At 32.8% G+C, this 17,965-nt stretch overlaps 1 protein-coding gene across 3 annotated transcripts in view; it reads left to right on the top strand.

Annotated features, from left to right (window-relative positions):
- The window catches only part of LOC149878146 (interferon-induced very large GTPase 1-like), a 28,345-nt gene extending 11,755 nt beyond the window's left edge, over positions 1-16,590 (top strand). For 2 of the 3 annotated variants that reach the window (XM_090072841.1, XM_090072842.1), the window contains 3 exons: positions 871-1,435; positions 4,625-4,897; positions 11,605-16,590. In XM_090072841.1, the coding sequence (XP_089928967.1) occupies positions 1,013-1,435; positions 4,625-4,897; positions 11,605-16,500 (5,592 nt within the window). In that variant the 5' untranslated portion in view covers positions 871-1,012 and the 3' untranslated portion in view covers positions 16,501-16,590. The remainder of the gene's footprint in view (positions 1-870; positions 1,436-4,624; positions 4,898-11,604) is intronic. The other variant, XM_090072843.1, reaches the window with a different exon arrangement.
- Positions 16,591-17,965: the final 1,375 nt, after the last annotated feature.

Here is a 17,965-nt window from a genome sequence, read left to right as displayed (position 1 = left end):
CTCCAGACTGATTATCCAATTTTGCAACGGATAGCACATAAACTGGAAGCATGACTTGTTAAATACCGAAATGCGTTTCTGCAAAGCAAGCTAGTGCGAACACTAACGACTGCTTGAAAAGACGAGACTTAAGTAGCTAAACTACCATGTATCATAAAACATCAAGATGCATTAACAAATGATAAACAAGAGAGCAAGGTAAGCTTGCTACGGAAGCACTGAACTTGGAATCCCTACAAAAGGCGTTTCTTTTTTAAAATCTACTAACAATTCTAACAAACTTAATAAGCAAAATGAAGAAAAAGTAATCTTATAACGCATGACTGACTTAATGGAAAACAAATACCGGATTGCGTTTCTGGAATGCAAGCTTGCTTGAACACTAATGTGTAATAATCGCTAGACGAGACTTTAGTAACTAAAACTATCATGTATCACATAACTTCACAATGCAATAAAAAATTCTAAAAAGATAAGCAGTGAACTTGGAATCCCTGCAATAAGCGTTGCCTTTTTAAAATCTGCAAATTATTCTAATGAATATTAAAATAAAATGAAAAAAAACAAAACCATATTACGCTTGACTTCATGGAAAATAAAATATATTTTTTCTTTAACAATTACAAGTTCTTTCCTAATACAACTCTAACATATCTTTTTATATCAAACATAACCCTCATTCTAAAAACCCACTACATAAAGTAAACATTTAAAAAGAGCAGTTTTATAACTTTTAAAAGTTGGACTTTTAAAATACTTGAGTTTGAATTTTCACTGCGGAGAACAAAATGATAAGCAAAGAGTAATATAGTAAACCGATCGTTTACTATATTATAGCAACAATATATATATTTTTTTTATCTTTTATAGGAACTAAAACAGTTTACACTCCATATTCTTTAAAAGACTCGTTGCAAACTTATCCTTGTTTTTCGATCGCCGAACAAACGGTTTCCTTTGCAAACCAAAATTAAGGTTTAACAAAATCTTGAAACAGCGGAAATTAACTGGAATGAATTTTAATGATGATGAAAACAGGTTCATCTCAAAAGACAAAACGTTTGAAATAGAAGATTGCATGAAAGAAAGTGCTGTTAACGAAATGGTTGATGGAGCCGTAAAATCCGTTCCAGTTAAACCCTTAGGCAGTCTCAATGCAACTGTAATGGATGGTAGAGTTGTGAGGTTAACTTGGAAACACCCAGATAGCTTTTTGGAATGCTACCTTGTGAACTTCAAAGAATCTACAACAGAAGTTGAATGGAGGAGGATAAATGTTTCTAAACAGGAAAACACTTTTGAATTTGATCAACTTTTGTTTGGGACGGAATATTCTTTCAAAATACTGGGGATAGATGACAGAAACAGAGAATTTTTACTCACAGAAACAGTTCACCTGAAAACCGTTGAGTTAGATACTCCGCAAATTACATCGGTAAGTAAAAAGGCAATGCAAATGACACAAACATAACATATGTAAAAATTGTTATATTTTTTATATCCAGAAACATGGGAATGCAGCATGCACTAGCTTAATTAAGTTATTAAGTAATAGCAATTCAATCTGAACGACAAAGTTTTTTAAGTACAATTATATATAAAACCTGATATACTTAAGATTATTAGTACGAAGTACAGGTTGTGATTGCTAGCAATGATTAGATTTCGAGTGAATGTTTTAATGTATACGCGAGGTTGCTAATTGGAAAGGAATGTAAAACTATTAAACGATGTTCAATATATTCAATTTAGAAACATAAATACAACAAAATTACTTTTAAAATGCTTTTTCCACGTCCTCATTGTATTTCGTGTGATAAAAATTTCACTCATCAAAGCAATATTCACTTGCAACATATATTTTCGTAACGAAAGGGTATTGATTAGCTGCTTCTTTATACCTTAGATGGTCAAAAAAGCAGATTTGCTATTTCCAGTTCGTCACTCACTAAGGTTTATTTCAAACGTGGCGTAACTTATATTGATTTAAAACTTTACAATAAAGAGTAAGAAATGAATGAAATTGGTATTGATCATAACGATTGGGAAAAAATAATATATATCTGAGTATATAAAGACTCTTAAGGTTATCAAATTGTTTATTTTATAGAAAAAGAACTTTACAAAAATTTATAAATAACATTTATAAAACAGACTTTTAAAAGAGTTAATTTATAAGTCAAATAGTTATTATAATGTTTTCACATACACATACATATATACATATATACACAAATAAGAAGTAATAAAATGTACATAAACATAAAGAAAAAAGTTATAGAGATAAAGAATAAAGTTATGTATAACTTATATAAAATACCTGATAGAATCTATATCTATATCAAATACCTGATCCAGTTTGGCCCTGAATGTTACACGGGTGTTACAAATTAGAGTAAGTACAAAAGTCTGAACGCAATGTGCAATTAAAACCAAATATTACAATTTTAAAGTGGATTAACCCACAAGTTCGTCATGTGTTAGATGAATTGCCTTCTAATAACTTGTTGAAAAGTTTATGCGCCCTTAAACACAAACTTCAATTGAATATATATATATATATATATATATATATATATATATATATATATATATATATATATATATATATATATATGTATTTACTCTTTCTTTAATCACAATTTATTTTCATGTCGCTAATCTTATGATAATAAGTCATGTCGCGGAAATGGTTTCAAGATATTTGACAATTCGGAGATCATTCAAGATGTAAATCATTAAAAAAAATAACAACCCAGGTTTTGAAGACCGTTCTGAAACTAAAATAGCCTTTTCTTCTTGAAAATCTTAACGAAAAATATTTTTGAAATGGTTTTTACGACAATTGGTTTTTCTACTTTTTTCTTTACTTTAAATATTACAGCTAAACAGGGCCGGTGCAAGGGCTATGCGAATTATGCGGTCGCATAGGGCGCCGGCTTTCCTGAGGCGCCGCGCTGGCGTAGCTAACGTTTTTTTTTTTCGTTTTTTTTTTTAAGTTTTAATTTGGATTTAAAAAAGTAAAAGTTAAAAATAATATTTAATAATTCATTGTCAGAAAGATTTGAACTGATGAAAAATCACAGCAAACATTTCGAATTCCTCTATAACTTGAAAAAAATAGACAAATGTGAAGCATATGCAATTAAAGAAAAATGCAAAAACCTGCAATCCATTTTGACAGCAGATGGCAAGAGTGACATCAATAGGAATGAGTTGTTTTGTGAAATTGTAATTTTAGCTCCAATGTTGCCAAACGATAGCTGCCCCAAAACAACATTGTCTTATTTTCAAAAAAACGCTTGATTGACATCTTTCCCAATGTGTATGTAGCACTGAGAACTTTGCTTACCCTCCCCGTGTCAGTGGCCAGTGGAGATAGAAGTTTTTCTAAATTGAAAATTATCAAAAGTTACCTTCGATTGACTTTTTCTCAGGACCGCCTTAGTGGAATGGCCACATAAGCAATTGAACACCAGGTTCTAAATACGATTGAACCGATTCATTTCTAAAAGACTTTGCTAAAGTTATGGCAAGAAAAGTTTGTTTCTAAAAGTTTCTAAATGGGTTGTGTGTGTTAAAGGCTTTACAACTGTTTAAAATTATTATTCAATACAATGTTAGATTTGCTATTTACATTGTCTATAAAAGTTATTTTACGATGTTTATTATTTTATGTCACTTTGTATTATTAATCTACCTAAAAAATGTACTGTTAGGGTTATTTATTTGTTCATAAAAAGTATACCGAAAACACATTTTATAATAAGTTAATGATACGCATACCATTGTATTTTGATTTTTTTATTACAACTGGCATGAAAATTTATTGGTTTATTTATATAACCTACTCTGCTAAAATATATTTGATTGTTCATTTAATTTTTAAGAAACAATCACATACAAAAATACTCATCTTATTATTTAAAAACTTAAAAAAATATGAAACCCTAAAAATACTTTTTAGAGTTTTAAATGATTACACTTTTTTTTATAATAAGGGGCGTCAAACCTTGATCTCGCATATACAAAAAAAAATCCTTAAACCGGCTCTGCAACTAACCCATAAGTTTAAAAGCTCACACCAATGTCTCACAATATGTTCTTTGGAAACTTTTTTTAGAGGATAAAAAAAGCACTTTTTCTCTTGCATATTTATTTGACTGTTGAATGTTGAACAAATTGACGAACGTAACTCGATTATGAACAAGTTAAAGTAACAGATTAACATAAATGACCAATAAAATCTTGAGAGAAATTTTTTTTTTCGCTTACCTCTTGTACTTGGTGAATAGGGAGCATTTACGCAACTTAAAAAAGAAAAAGATTAATTTGCTATTAGTTATTGAGTTATTAGTTTTATGGTTTAAAATGAAATTTTATCTAATTATCTTTATTTTTGCAGATTATGTAAGAAATGTATATGAAATTTTTAAACTTTTCTGAGTTCTTTTATTTAATGCAAACGATAAATTACTCGCTAAATACCTAATATAACCTCTCAAGATTTAACCTCAACTCATAGGTCCTGATAAAGCAAAATAACCATTTGCTTATGGAGTCATATAATTTCTTTTGTGACACAAAATACCATTGTAAATTAAAAGCATTTTTTTCTTTGCAGGTATCACTCAGACAGGAGAGTGTTATTGTAAAATGGAAAGCAGTGAAATACGAAATTTCAAAGTATTGCCTCCGTTATAAGCTAGATGATGATTCCACAATATGTTTCATTGAGTTAGAAAACGTTCTCATGAGTTACAAAAACGACGAACTCCTTTCCGAAGTGAAGATAAGTTGTAACAAACCAGGAAACTACTATATACAAATTCAATCTATTTGCAAATTTGGTAAAAGTAGGTGGAGCAAGGAATTCTGTTACATAAAAAGCAAAGATGTGAGTTGATTTTTTTAATGCATTGGATTGTTTTAGAAAAGTAAAAAAAGTTTGATACTTTTTTACTTGCGACTTTCTTAAAATTTCCAAACTTTTGAATCCGACTGATGTCAAAAAGAGCGGTTTAGTATTTATTAAAGTTTTTGCCAAATGTTAGCTAAAAATATTCTTTAAAACTAGCTGGAATAATAGGTGCAATTCGCCAAGTATTCCTGCTAGTTTTCTATGTGGAAAACTTCTGAAAAGAACACTTCTTTTGAAGAAGTTGACTGATTATTTAAAACATATATCAACAAAGAAGAACATTTCTTATGAAGAAAACTTTCCTACATGGTACACTTCTCAACCGAGAAGTGCGCACTTTTTGAAGAACACTATTCAATTGAGAAGAACACGTCTTTTGAAGAAGACAGTTTCCAAGAAGAAGACTTATGTTTTCAAAAGCAGTTCTCTTAAAGAAGAAACTTTCTGGTGCTGGAGAAATTTGCCGTTGCACATCTTTGGAAGTTCTTAAGAAGATTTGTTTGTTAGCCAACTCTCAACTTCAAGCAACGTGGATACATTCCTGTTTGTTTAAGAGTGTTGAGAAACTTGACAGGATATTCGCCAGGATACTTAACTGAATCATTGTAAGCAGTTTTACCTCTCAATGATAAAATAGACTTAGCCCAGCGGATTGCCTGAGAATTTGCAAATTAATCGCAATCACAGCATCATTCCGTGGAGCTAAATTAGCTCTATCACACAATCACTTACAGTAGTTGACTAGATCTTGGTAAATTTTTTGAGCAATCTGTAGAAAATCAGCGCTATGCAGTTCCAATGAAATTTGCACCAAGTTGCCATATTTTGCAGGGAATATGACCATTCCGCTGACATTTTTTTCAGCCATTCTTGCCCCTATTGGAGAAGCATGTTGGAAAACCGATGGACAGTTGTGTCTCCAAAGAGACATGTTCTCATGTTAGCTGAGAGTATAAGTCGTTTGACTTCACTCCAGAGCAAGTTCGTTTGATGCATTTATTGAGCTCATTAGCCATGGTGCATTGCACAACTGGTAATTTTTGGCGAAAATCATCTAAGAGTAGGAGCAGAACTCCTCTCATAGGTTGGTCTGAGTGTCTCAGATCAAGTAGGAGTCCGTCAGTTTTTTCGAATTTGGCCTTGCTCGCTATGATGCACTATCCCATATAATGAACTCTGCCTTTCTGAGATTTTCGGGATCTCCAGAGGATGTGCTCATATTCGAAACTGGAACTTCTTTTCCATGTTGCTCAAAAAGCAACATAAAAGTTGAATGGGTTCTGCAACCATCACTCAAGCAGTGGTAGTAATGGTTCAACTGCCTGTGCCAAGTGCAATTGCACCTGTGCTCCTGACTTTTGCAAAGAATTTGTCTGTGACAATATTCTTGCCTCCCCCATCTTGGGCGTCAAGATAGTAAATGCTAAATGTGCCAGCCTGTACTACATTTAAAACCTCATTACAAGCCGGTTGTTGGTTTGGATCGGAAAGGTTTCAGGTTCCTTAGAAACAACTTCTTGCTCCAGTTTAGCTCTATCATATAATGTTTCACTTTTGAGAGCATAGCAAATTGCAATTTTGGGAGTTCTTTTTGGGCGTTTCGCAGTCTAATTTACTCTGTCTTCCAAATGGATGAGAGCCATGCTTTAAAAGTCTAGTATGAAATGCAGTATGTCAATGTTGGTTTGCATTCTGGCAAGAAAGAGTACGTCTTCTGACATATTTTCCTTGAAGCTTTCCCACAGCTGACGTGCATATGCAGGTTTGCAGAAAGTGAGAATAATGGCAAACATCGCTTGCATATTTGCTGGTGAAAAGAAAAGAGCTGCCTCTTGAAGACAGTCATCGAAGTGGCGTTCGTATTCCGGCATACCGCGTTGCTGGTGGGCTTCGCAAAAACTTTCCCAAGCTGAAACGAAAAACAAATATTAACAGCTCGAAGTGCTTCAAATGAGGTCGGACCTCTCATCACATGCGAAAGCATGTAAAGTTAGTACCACTCTGGAGCTACACCTGGATGTATTGTGCAACACAACCTAGAGCGTTGGTGACAAAAAACACCAGGTTACTTACTTGTACTTTGTTTCCTGCGCTGCATATTTTTTTCCACCAGCAAATGTAGTATATTGGCGCTTCAAGATAAAGCAGAGTTTTTGAAAACACATTTTGTGACACAAAATGTGTTTTCAAAAACTCTGCTTTTGGAAAAAAGCGACGAAAGTTGACCATGGATGTTCATGCAATTTTTGTCCAAAATTTTCTCCCTCACGGAAGTAGTCTCTCTGTCCGTTTTCAAAACGAACATTGAGATGAATGAAAGCAGGATTTCTGTCCGGAATTTTAAATCCAAGTAATCGCCAGACTTTTTTACTGCTACTTATGTAGCAGTAAAACTCATTCAGGCTGTAGCCCCAGCATTTTCAAGCACTGCTTGATCTGAACTTTTGCAGACATATTTGCAAATGTACATAATGGCCTCTATTGAGCGACAATGTTCATCATTTTGCAGAACAAAGTTATGTTATGTACAACAAACTTGTTGATTTCATGCTCAAAAGTTTGAAAAATCTGCTGATCATTCTGCATAACAAGCATGGTGCTCAGCATCTGTAAAGGGTTTGCCGTCCCCATCAGTTAGTGTTAAAGCAATCAAATACCTTAGATAGTGCTTTGAACCCTTGCCATATTTCATGCAAGATGTATTTGGAAATTCTGGGCCACATGGACCAGGGATCATGTTACTGGTTACTGATTTAAGCAGTTGGGGATCACCAATATTATCAGGTATTTCTGCACAAATTACCATTCCTATTTGGTTTGGAATTATTTTTTATTTCAGCTAAAGCAAAATGTAGGCATGTGATAAGCCACATTTAAGCCACTTGATGCTAAAATATAAAGCATTGAGTGGGCCCAAACACTTGTCTTTTTGTGAGGACATTCATCATTGTGATATTTTATTGGTGAAAAACTCGTGCAATTGTATCGTGGCTATTAGCAGCAGTTCAATATTTAAAGCGCGACTTATTGATTTAGGACTAGTTTTTATAACATGCTAAACATTTGCATTTAGTGAAATGCATCTTAAGCATACTTATCCATGTTACGTTGACCATTTGTAAAGGTGGGAGGAAATTGGTGTGCCTGCTAACATTGGCAGCAGTACAATCTGTTTGGATGGCATTTTTGAGGTGATCATACCAGGCAGCCATTTGTTTGAAACATTTTGTTCGAAATCTCTGTAGGATTTTCTACTTCTCTTTCTTTAACCTGACAGTTACTTTGTATTTGTAATATGGAATTCTTTTCCGGTTTATATGCAAATAATTTGGTTGTCTACATTTCTATGGCACTGGGAGATTATCTCACAAGGGAAGTATACTATTTGGTTGGCATTTTCCTAGTTTTCTGGTATGTCATCCAAATGTCTTAAAAAGCAGACTCAGGCCCAGAAAGCAATTAAAGGGCTGATTTGAAGTGCAATCATTAAGAGAACCTAATTAGAGAGGGAAGAGCTTTTATGTAACATCCAAGTGATTGGAAACGTTACCTAGATAATTAGAAGGTCATAAAAGACCTCATGCAAAGCTTGATGATCACTCTGGTAGCTCGGAAGATGATTTGAATTTACTGGATTGTTTGATTTGCTTGCTTTTTAACTAATTGTTTCATCAAGTTAAGCTGCTCTGATCACACTTCACTCAACACAAGATTTAGAATAAAAGGACTGGTCTACTGACTTAGGGAAGTCAATGGTCTAGAAGAGGATGTCAAAATTGAATTCATAAAGTGAAGTTAACCCTAGGTACAAAATTTAACCTCAGTTCACCAACACCCCTTGAGTTGCCACATTCCACCTTAATATCTTCGCCGAGGGCCTCTGAATATATTTATTATACTTGTAACATAATTTTTTGAAAGAATATAAAAGTGAGAGTATAATACTATTTTGGGGATGATCCGTTACTTTTCATGAGACATTTTAACTGCTTGACATGCTAATAATATATTTAAGTGGCGTAACTTTCAAAATTGACGTTTTGGCTGAAAAACCAAATATTTTATTCCTTACTTGATACTTAGTGCTTACTTCTTTTAAACTCCTTTTTTTCTTTTTTTTACAAACCTTATATTTTTTTATTAGATATGAATTTGCTACTTAAATTTGCGGCGTGAATTGGTGCTTCATCTTGCATGATCTATTTTGGTTAATTGTTAAAGAAACAGTTGACTTATTGAGCTAACAATCGAGTTTCTTGAATTTTCTTTGTACTGGTCTTCTTTCATATATCTTTCAGCAGCGTAGAGACGAGCAAGTTAACTTGCAATATACCAAACACAAATATTTGTGGGATGTATGCTGGCTTCTCCACAAAACTATACCTTTTTCACTGAATTACTTTCTCAAGTTAAATTGTTCTCAGTTTCAACTCATACTTCTTAATATTTAAGCAATTTTAAAACATAAAAATTAGGAAGTACATTTTCAGTAAAATTGAAAAAAAAAAAGTAGATCTATTATGTTTACTTAACTCTATTACAGAAATCTATTCTAAAGGAACTATTTCGTTTGTAAAAACTGTACCATGCCTAAAACTCATTTCTTACATTAACTGACATTATAACAAATATTTTGTCTCAAAAACATAAAAAAGTATTTATTCACCGTAAATTGCACTAAAATGATATTTATCATACTGTGTCACATTTAAAGTTAAAAAACATTTGTGTGGTATAACATATATCATGTAATAGTCTCTTTAAGCTATTGTTGTTTAAATCTGTTTAAATCTAATGAAAAATTGATAAAAAAAGTTTTTTGAATATTAAATGAAATTCAAGATTGTCACTATGATGGCTTCGTCATCAAATGTGGAGATACTGCATGAACTTTGTTTTAATCTTCAAGCAAATTTACATTTGTTCGGGCAAAATTATCATTAGCTCTTCAAAGTGCTTTTAAAATGTTAAAAAACTCTGGTATGCTAAATATTCAAACAGTAAGTTTGTATGCGATGAAAATATAACCGAATGAGCAATAAAACAAAGTTTATCCGATTAAACAGTAGATTGAAAAAAAAACTGCGTTCTCAATGCGCAAAAAGCAAACACCAGACTTTTTAATCATAAACTTCTTTTTTAACTTTGGAGCACAATTCAAAACCATTTATTTTGAAGAAGGTATAAAACCATCTCACAAAGTCTAATCTCACACTGATTGCGCTCCATTTTTTACAACTCTCTCAACTTCGAGTGTGAAGTGAATATGCGAGGTGCTCCAGAGAAAAAGTTAATATTGGGCCGCAGGCATGATTTACGTAAAAGTTAGATAAGATATAGACTATGGGCTATGGACTCCCCATTACGTTTATATATTTTTCCTCAATGGTGATTTTTCTGAAGGTGTATATGGTCTCATAGTATGAAATGAACAAAATTTCCATTGCTGATACTTTTGACAAAACCGGAACTCTCCTCTACATTTACGTATTTAATAGAACGCTCTTTAAAAAGAAACATCCTTTTGTTATTACATTTGAATATTACTCAGAATGGCTTTTCTCAAAATACCGCAGAGGATTACCAAAAAGACAAATGATGATAGCAGCAGTGCAGTGGCAAATGTCCACTGAGATTATCACATTCAAACATAAAATTGATCGCTAGTGGCAGCTGCTTGCTTTTAAAGTTTCCTCTCATTGCCATTTAAAGCGTACATGGTCCGTTAGCTTTATTTCTCAGTTTGGGAGTTTCTTCTGGGCAAAAAAAATGATCCAAATAAGCTCGTTTCCCGCAGTTTAAACATGAAGTTTGCGAAAGCAGCAGCCTGAACATCAGTTGTTTTCTTGTGAGGGTCACCATTATTAAAGCATCAATTCTAATCCCAAACATTTTTCTTATTTTTGTACCAATTGCCCTTTGTTAGACTTTCGAGTTTTGTCACGAGATATTTTAGAGAATGCGATATACCCCTGCTTAACATTAGTACAATAGCTTTTGTATCACAAACTATTGAAACATATAGATTGTTGTTGAGACTTGATTGTTGTTAGACTGTTGTTGAGACTGTTGAGACTGTTTTGCAATCTCAATGCTAACCTAAGAAAAGGCTTTTTGCATTGAAAATCTTTGTTTGATTTTCTCATCCATTAGGGTTAAGTGTAGCGACAGATTGAGGCATTACTGAAAGCACTGACGTAAGGTTAGGAATTCAGATGGCAGGTCCTCTAAGACACTTAATAAGCTTAGTGTTAAAAGATTATCTGTTATCCTAAGCAAGAAACAATGCAATTTTATCGCTTGAAAACTAGAGAATTTCCTCATTTGAAAGTTAAAAACAAACAGCTTATTTATAATTAAATGATTTGCAGTCATACTTATTTTAAGAATGAGTTCAGTTTTGCTTATTCATAAATAATAACAAAAAATATTATGTACCTCTAAAAAGATATGCTTAAAATATTTATACAATTCGTAGAAAAAGGTATGATTACAAAACAAAAACGCAGTTTTCAGCAAACTGCCTATTCCAGAGAATTAATTTGCATTATAAAATTCTTTTTTACATTAAGGAGCAGAGAATTTTTCATTAATTTAGAAATATAACATACTAAACTGTATACAAATCAATCACGCGTGTAAAACTAGCTATAATGTTACTTGTTGAACTGCCTCTCTTTTAGGATGAAGACTTTCCAGACATTGGTAATGATTGCGATGACGACATTAAAAACTTCTACCGCGTGAATGACAAGATCACATACTGTGACATAGATTTGGCAATAAAGGATTATGCTAGGATTTTAGAAAGAGAATCATCAGTTCGACCAGAAAGTAAACGTGTTGCAACAATGAGATTGTTACAGGATATTACAAGAATGAAATATCAATCTTTTAATATACCATTACAATGGTATGACGAACTGGGAATGCATTCTGCAGTTAATCATCCAATGGATATCTTGCACGATTTCATTCTTAAAGCTGACTTCTCTTTAAGAAGCAAGCTTTACCAAAAGCTTGCGTTTTGTCATCTTTCTGTCCCCGTCTTGTTTCCGTCTGTTCAAGACCTTTACATGAATTTGTCTCTTAGAAGCATAATAGTTGCAAGGCGCGAAAACGATAAGTTAATTGAGGAAAATGTTACGAAATCTCCGCTTTGCGTAGTTTCGATGATGCGTATTGGTCAACAGGCTGTTAGAAGCTGGTCCAAATCAAAACTCTGCAACGATTTATTAGGTTTCAATGTCAATACAAAAATAGGTAGTTGCGGTTTTTACACAAGACACGCTCTTTCAAGCAAAATGAACAGAAAAACATCAGAAGGAACCGTTGAAGGAATATGGTATCATAACTTATCACATAAAACTAAGGAATTTTCCAAAACTTTTTCTTTGTTAAACTTAAGAGGAGATGCTCTTCACCATATTCAATTGGCAGTAACACTAGCTTCAGCTTCGGATGTATTGTTTGCTCTTTGTGGAGTAGATATGTTCAAAGATGAGCAGCACTTAGGTATCCTAAAAACTTTAGCCGAAAGCAATAACCAATCGTCCATAAAAAAGCTTGTAGTTTTAATGACGAAAGAATCAGCTAGTTATGTTAAAAGTAGACGTGTTCTGTTTAATGATGTCTGTCCTTCTGTTCGATATAAGATGATTGATGAAAACTACCATAAACTATTAGAGACGGTGACTGTTGAAATAGAAGAAGCTCTTGAAAAAACTTATCAAAAGCTCAGTCTTAACGAAAGGTTTTCCCAAACAGCTCTAGAATATATTTCAAAGAACCCTAACGCAAAAGATACCAGTGAGTCCATTCTGAAAGAATTAGATCTTATGAAAAACTCAAACGCACAAGAGAAAGCGCAAATTAGAAAGAAGTTATTTCCAATACAGTCTACAATAAAACGATATGCAGAAGCACAAAAAAAGGAAACTAGAACTCGGAATCTTGATCAGAAATATAAGTACCGTGATGAAATCCTAGCTGTTAGAAAGGAGCAGTCCGAAGTAATCCAAAAAGATTTTCCTCATCTGATGTCTAAGTTCTTAAAGGAGATATTTAAATGTAATGGCATAGAAGCGAAAATTAGATATTTAAGTGATGTTAAAGATTATATGGATGATTGGTCTTTTACGCATATACCTGATGTTCGAAATCAATATTTAATTGCCACAAAGGAGCTAAATTTACTTAAGAAAAAAGAAACCAAAAATTTAAACGACGAAATATCATTTTCAAATGAGCAGCGGAAGCGGCAAAAACGCTGTGATGACCTAAGTATTTATTTATTGGATATATCTATAGGAGTTGAAACGATTATTCGTGAGATTGGTGGGATATATGAAGCATTATATAGAAATCAGGACAATTTAAACAAAGAACTCAGCAAGTACATGAACATGCTTCCTGAATTAGCTGCTACCTTTCTTTTGAATGGAATTGCACTTGAACTAATAGATGGTGACGGATTATCAGTTCCAGTAACTTGGCTGAAAGAGGTTTTCAAGGTGTTCAAAATATCCTATATGGAATATTATGACCTAAAGCATGAACCAAGAATTTTTGTATTAACAGTGCTCGGAACTCAAAGCTCTGGTAAGTCAACTTTACTGAACACTATGTTTGGAATACAGTTTCCTGTAAGTGCTGGGCGCTGCACGAAAGGAGCCTACTTACAAATGATTCCAGTATTTTTGGAAAACTACAAGAATGATGTTATTCTTGTTGTTGACACAGAAGGGTTAGGCGCTCCTGAGTACAAAAGTAGCAAAACACACGATAACGAAATAGCAACGTTCGTTCTGGGGATATCAGATGTTGCAATAGTTAATGTGCGCGGAGAGTTGCCAAACGACATAGAAAACTTTTTAGAAGTAAGCATATGCGCGCTCATGAGAATGAATATGGTTGATTTTCATCCCAACGTCGTGTTTGTTCATCAAAACTGTGATCCGTCTGCGAAAGAAAAAAACTTATCTGGTCGCAATACCTTTATGAAACTTATGGATGAAGTTGTTGTAGCACAAGCTAGGATAATGCAAAAGAGTTACCAACACTTTCAAGATATTGTTGACATTTCACTAGAACATGATGTTTTTTATTTCCCACAACTCCTGGAAGGATCTGGCTCAATGGCACCGCCAAATCAATCGTATAGCGATGCTAGTTCAGAACTAAGAGATCATATTATAAACAAAATGGCCTCCAACAAGATGGGTAGTCTATGTTTAGAAGATCTTTGTAAAAAAATAGATACGGTGTGGAACGGAATTTTAGAAGAAAACTTTGTTTTGAGTCTAAATAACAATGCGGAGATTCAAGTCAAATATGAAATTGAAAACGAAGTTAGCATATGGAGATCAAAAATAGAATGTAGTTTAAACGAATATCTTGAAACTGTTTATAATGAAATTAGAGCATCCTTTAAGTCTCGCTTCGAAGCAAACGCTTGTCGAGAATACTTAGCGATAAAACTGAATGAATTCACTGCTAAATCTATCGAATTAAACAATGCCCAAGCTGAAGCTTTCACAAACTTTATCGATAAAAAAACCGCTAACCAGAAGATTTTTCTAAAATGGAAACAGCGCTATATTAATAGAATGGAACAGAACATTTTCAATATTGTGACAAATGGCGAGGGATGCATTGAAAAATATTTTAATGATCAACAAAATAGTTTAGAGTTAGAAAGGGAATTAAAAGCAAGCAAAATCTCATTACATGCTCATACAAGAAAAGTGGCAGAAGATCTTTTAAAGAAGAGAAAGGACCAAGATGTCAGTGATGTAACGTTCAGCAAGGAAGAATGTGAAAGTGAATTTCAAATATTTTGGGATGGTATCATTGGTAATTTACAAAAGTGGGAAAACAAAAAGTTCATTCCGGCCGATGTGAGTGAGGTTTTTAAGCAAGAGCTTTATATTAGTTATGGGCAAACTGCAAAGTTTAATAGCACTATTCAAAGATTTGGTGATAGACTCGAAAACAAGTTCAAAGTGGATTGGATTGATTTATCAGAACATTTCCAGTGGAAGACTTCGTATTTAGATTATTTTAAAATTGTACGTGACAAAGCAATGTCGTTTACTACACCTAACAAAAGAAATTTAATGGAAGAAATTGAGGATATGATTGCATCAGCTATTCTTCGTATACAAAATACTTTGCTTTGCTTGAGAGATATAGGAGGCGTTAAGCAAATGATGTTCCAATCTTACGCGCAATTTGATTGCACTGTGTTTGTTAAGCTGTATTTGAGAAAAGCAATCGAAATTTTGATTGAAGTACACTTAAAACTTAAATGTTCTGAAATATTTAACTTGACTGATACTTTTATAGCGTTATTTGCTTGTTACGCAGCACAAATTGCTGTTGAATACTTTAGTTTGGCACAAGAAAGTTATTTGATGAAAAATGATTGTAAGGAAAAGATTGAAAGAGAAAAGGAGTCAACCAAAGAGCTGTTTTTATCAATATTAAGAAATGAAAAAGAAATAACAATAGCTGCTCTGCAAATAAGAGCGCTTTTTCTGACTGCAGCTAAGAATCAAGCCTTAGTTTTAATTAGAGGGGTGCTGAAAGAACAAGTTTTAAAAAGAATTACACAAAAGCTCCATGTGCATGGATTGGTTCTTCGTGATGTTGTTGAAATTATTTCAAAAAAATTAATCAGTAATAAAGAAATGATCTTCCTTAAAACTTTTTTCAACAACCCATTCGTAACTTTTGAAGATAAAGTTTCTCAAGTACTTAATGATAACAAAGAAGCAAACATTAGTAAAGAATTTGACTTGAAGATAAACGCCATTTTTGAAAAACTAAAAACAGAATGCCTGAATAAGTTTGTACCACATGGCTTTAAAACTTTTAATGCAAATATTTGCGAGTATTCGGTAATTAAAACATTAGGAATTGGAGAGGAAGACTTTGATCATATTTTAAAGCTAAGCCTTGAAAATAAAATGGAGGATCAACAAGAACTGATTACGAAGCTAACTTCATTAATTGAATCTGGTTATAGTAGCGAACTCAAACTTACCTTTGGAGAAGAACATAACTTGAAATTGCAACTAAAAAATGATATTAAAGACCATTTATTTCAATGTAAAACAAGGTGCCCGTTTTGTAGAACACCTTGCAATCAAACACATGCGGATGATAGCAATGATCACTCGAGTAGATGTCATCGCCCTCAAGGCTTTGCTTCTTTCACTGAATTTGATTGTTCTGAGTTTACGATCAATTTTTGTAACGACAATGTCATTTCTAACAGTCACTTCAAAAATGTCGATACGAAGTATAAATGGGTACACTACAGAGATTACAAATCAGTTGGACCGAGATATTCGAGCTGGGAAATCGATGGAACAGCTAGTGATCATTATTTGTATTGGAAATATATCACATATCACGTTATGCAAATCTTAGATAAGTTTTATCCTATGGCTGTAAAAAAAGATGTAAGTAATTGGAGAGAAGTTACCAAAGTTGAAGCAATTAATGTAATCAACAATTGTTTTTACTTAGATGGAGCAAACGTTCGAATTGTGAACGGCCGACATATTGTGTAAATAAGTTTTAAAGTTTCTACCTTGTGTATAGTACTGTCGAGTTTACTTTTAAAAATAAAGCGATGAACTTCAAATTATTAAAACTCATAATCAGTTTCTGTTGTCTCATTTTTAAATAATTCGCATTAACAATATCAGTTGGTGGAGGGGTTTTGATTTTTATAAAATCAACTTTATTAATTTACTTTTCATCATTTTCATTTCCCGCCGTTAACCTTTCACAGTGTTTTACTGTTTTTTCTGATGATATTTTTTTAATATTAAATAAATTTTAATGATTGATTTTTTTTCAAGTTTTTATTAACCAATAGTATTGTAAATCATTTAGCTACCATTTAATTAAAACGTGTGCGCATATTTTGTGATACAACTCCTAAACAAAATAGTTCTTTAATTTAGCGACAGAAATGCTTGAATTCAGCAAAGTTTACTTTTAAAGTACTTTGATTCCTATGACTTTTACATACTTTTTAGGAAATTGAATGGCATTTTATTCAACACTGTAACTATAAATGATCCAAAACTATTGACACAAAATATACAAATCTGTTTGCACATAACAGTATACATAATTGAAACGCCACTATATCATATTTGCAGGGCCGGATTAAGGTTCTGGTATACACAAGGCACAGTTTGCATGATTACTTGGTGCTACTGAGTAATTTTAAAGAGCTCAATTAAAGCAAATGCTTTCTATCAGAAACTTGATGTTCTGCACGTAGTGATGCTACACAATCTCATTATTATAACTGTTAGGGCGTCTTGTATTTTCTGATACCACTTAAAAAGAACGTTAACAATCAACCGCTGTCTATGAAGCGAAATTGTTCCTTATGATGTTAGAGAATTAGGAGACTGTGCTAACGTTAGTAATAACAAAAGGAGGGAGCTTGTTCACAGTATTTTTTGACAGTTTAACCAGGAATAAAGTGAAAACTTTATTATAACAGTCGTTGTCTTCGTGACTACAAGATTTACATTCATCCTCAGCGTGGTTTCAATTCAGATATTATTAAAGAGTTAATGTTTAAAGAAAAAGATTTTAGTGACATAGAAAAATGTATTGTATTGTTGTTTGATGAAATTAAAATTCAAGAAAATCTTGTATGGGATAAACACACAGGAGAAATGTTTTTTAATCATCATCTTTTTTGCATATTTTTAAAAAATTGATGCTGTAATCGACAATTTGCTAAATTATCAGCACATGGTCAAATTAGTGGCTAAAAATGTTGAAATATGTATTAATCTATTTCAACCATAGAAGCAACCACCTAAGCATGGTAAAATTTCATCCAGTTATTGTAATTCCAATAAAACTTTCAAAAAAATCTATTGCAGCAGTTAAGCAACCATCAACATAAGGTAAAACTTCAAACACTGCACTTCCAAATGTGTTATTTCAATTTTCCTAAATAAAATATTGGTGGTTGACGTGAAATGTTCGGTAAATCCTTATTAT

Source organism: Hydra viridissima, unplaced genomic scaffold, assembly GCF_058129835.1.
Source record: "Hydra viridissima isolate aposymbiotic clone 2 unplaced genomic scaffold, HvirCarnegie_v1 scaffold_15, whole genome shotgun sequence".
Taxonomy (NCBI): Eukaryota; Metazoa; Cnidaria; class Hydrozoa; order Anthoathecata; family Hydridae; genus Hydra; species Hydra viridissima.
This window is presented reverse-complemented; position numbering and strand designations above follow the sequence as displayed.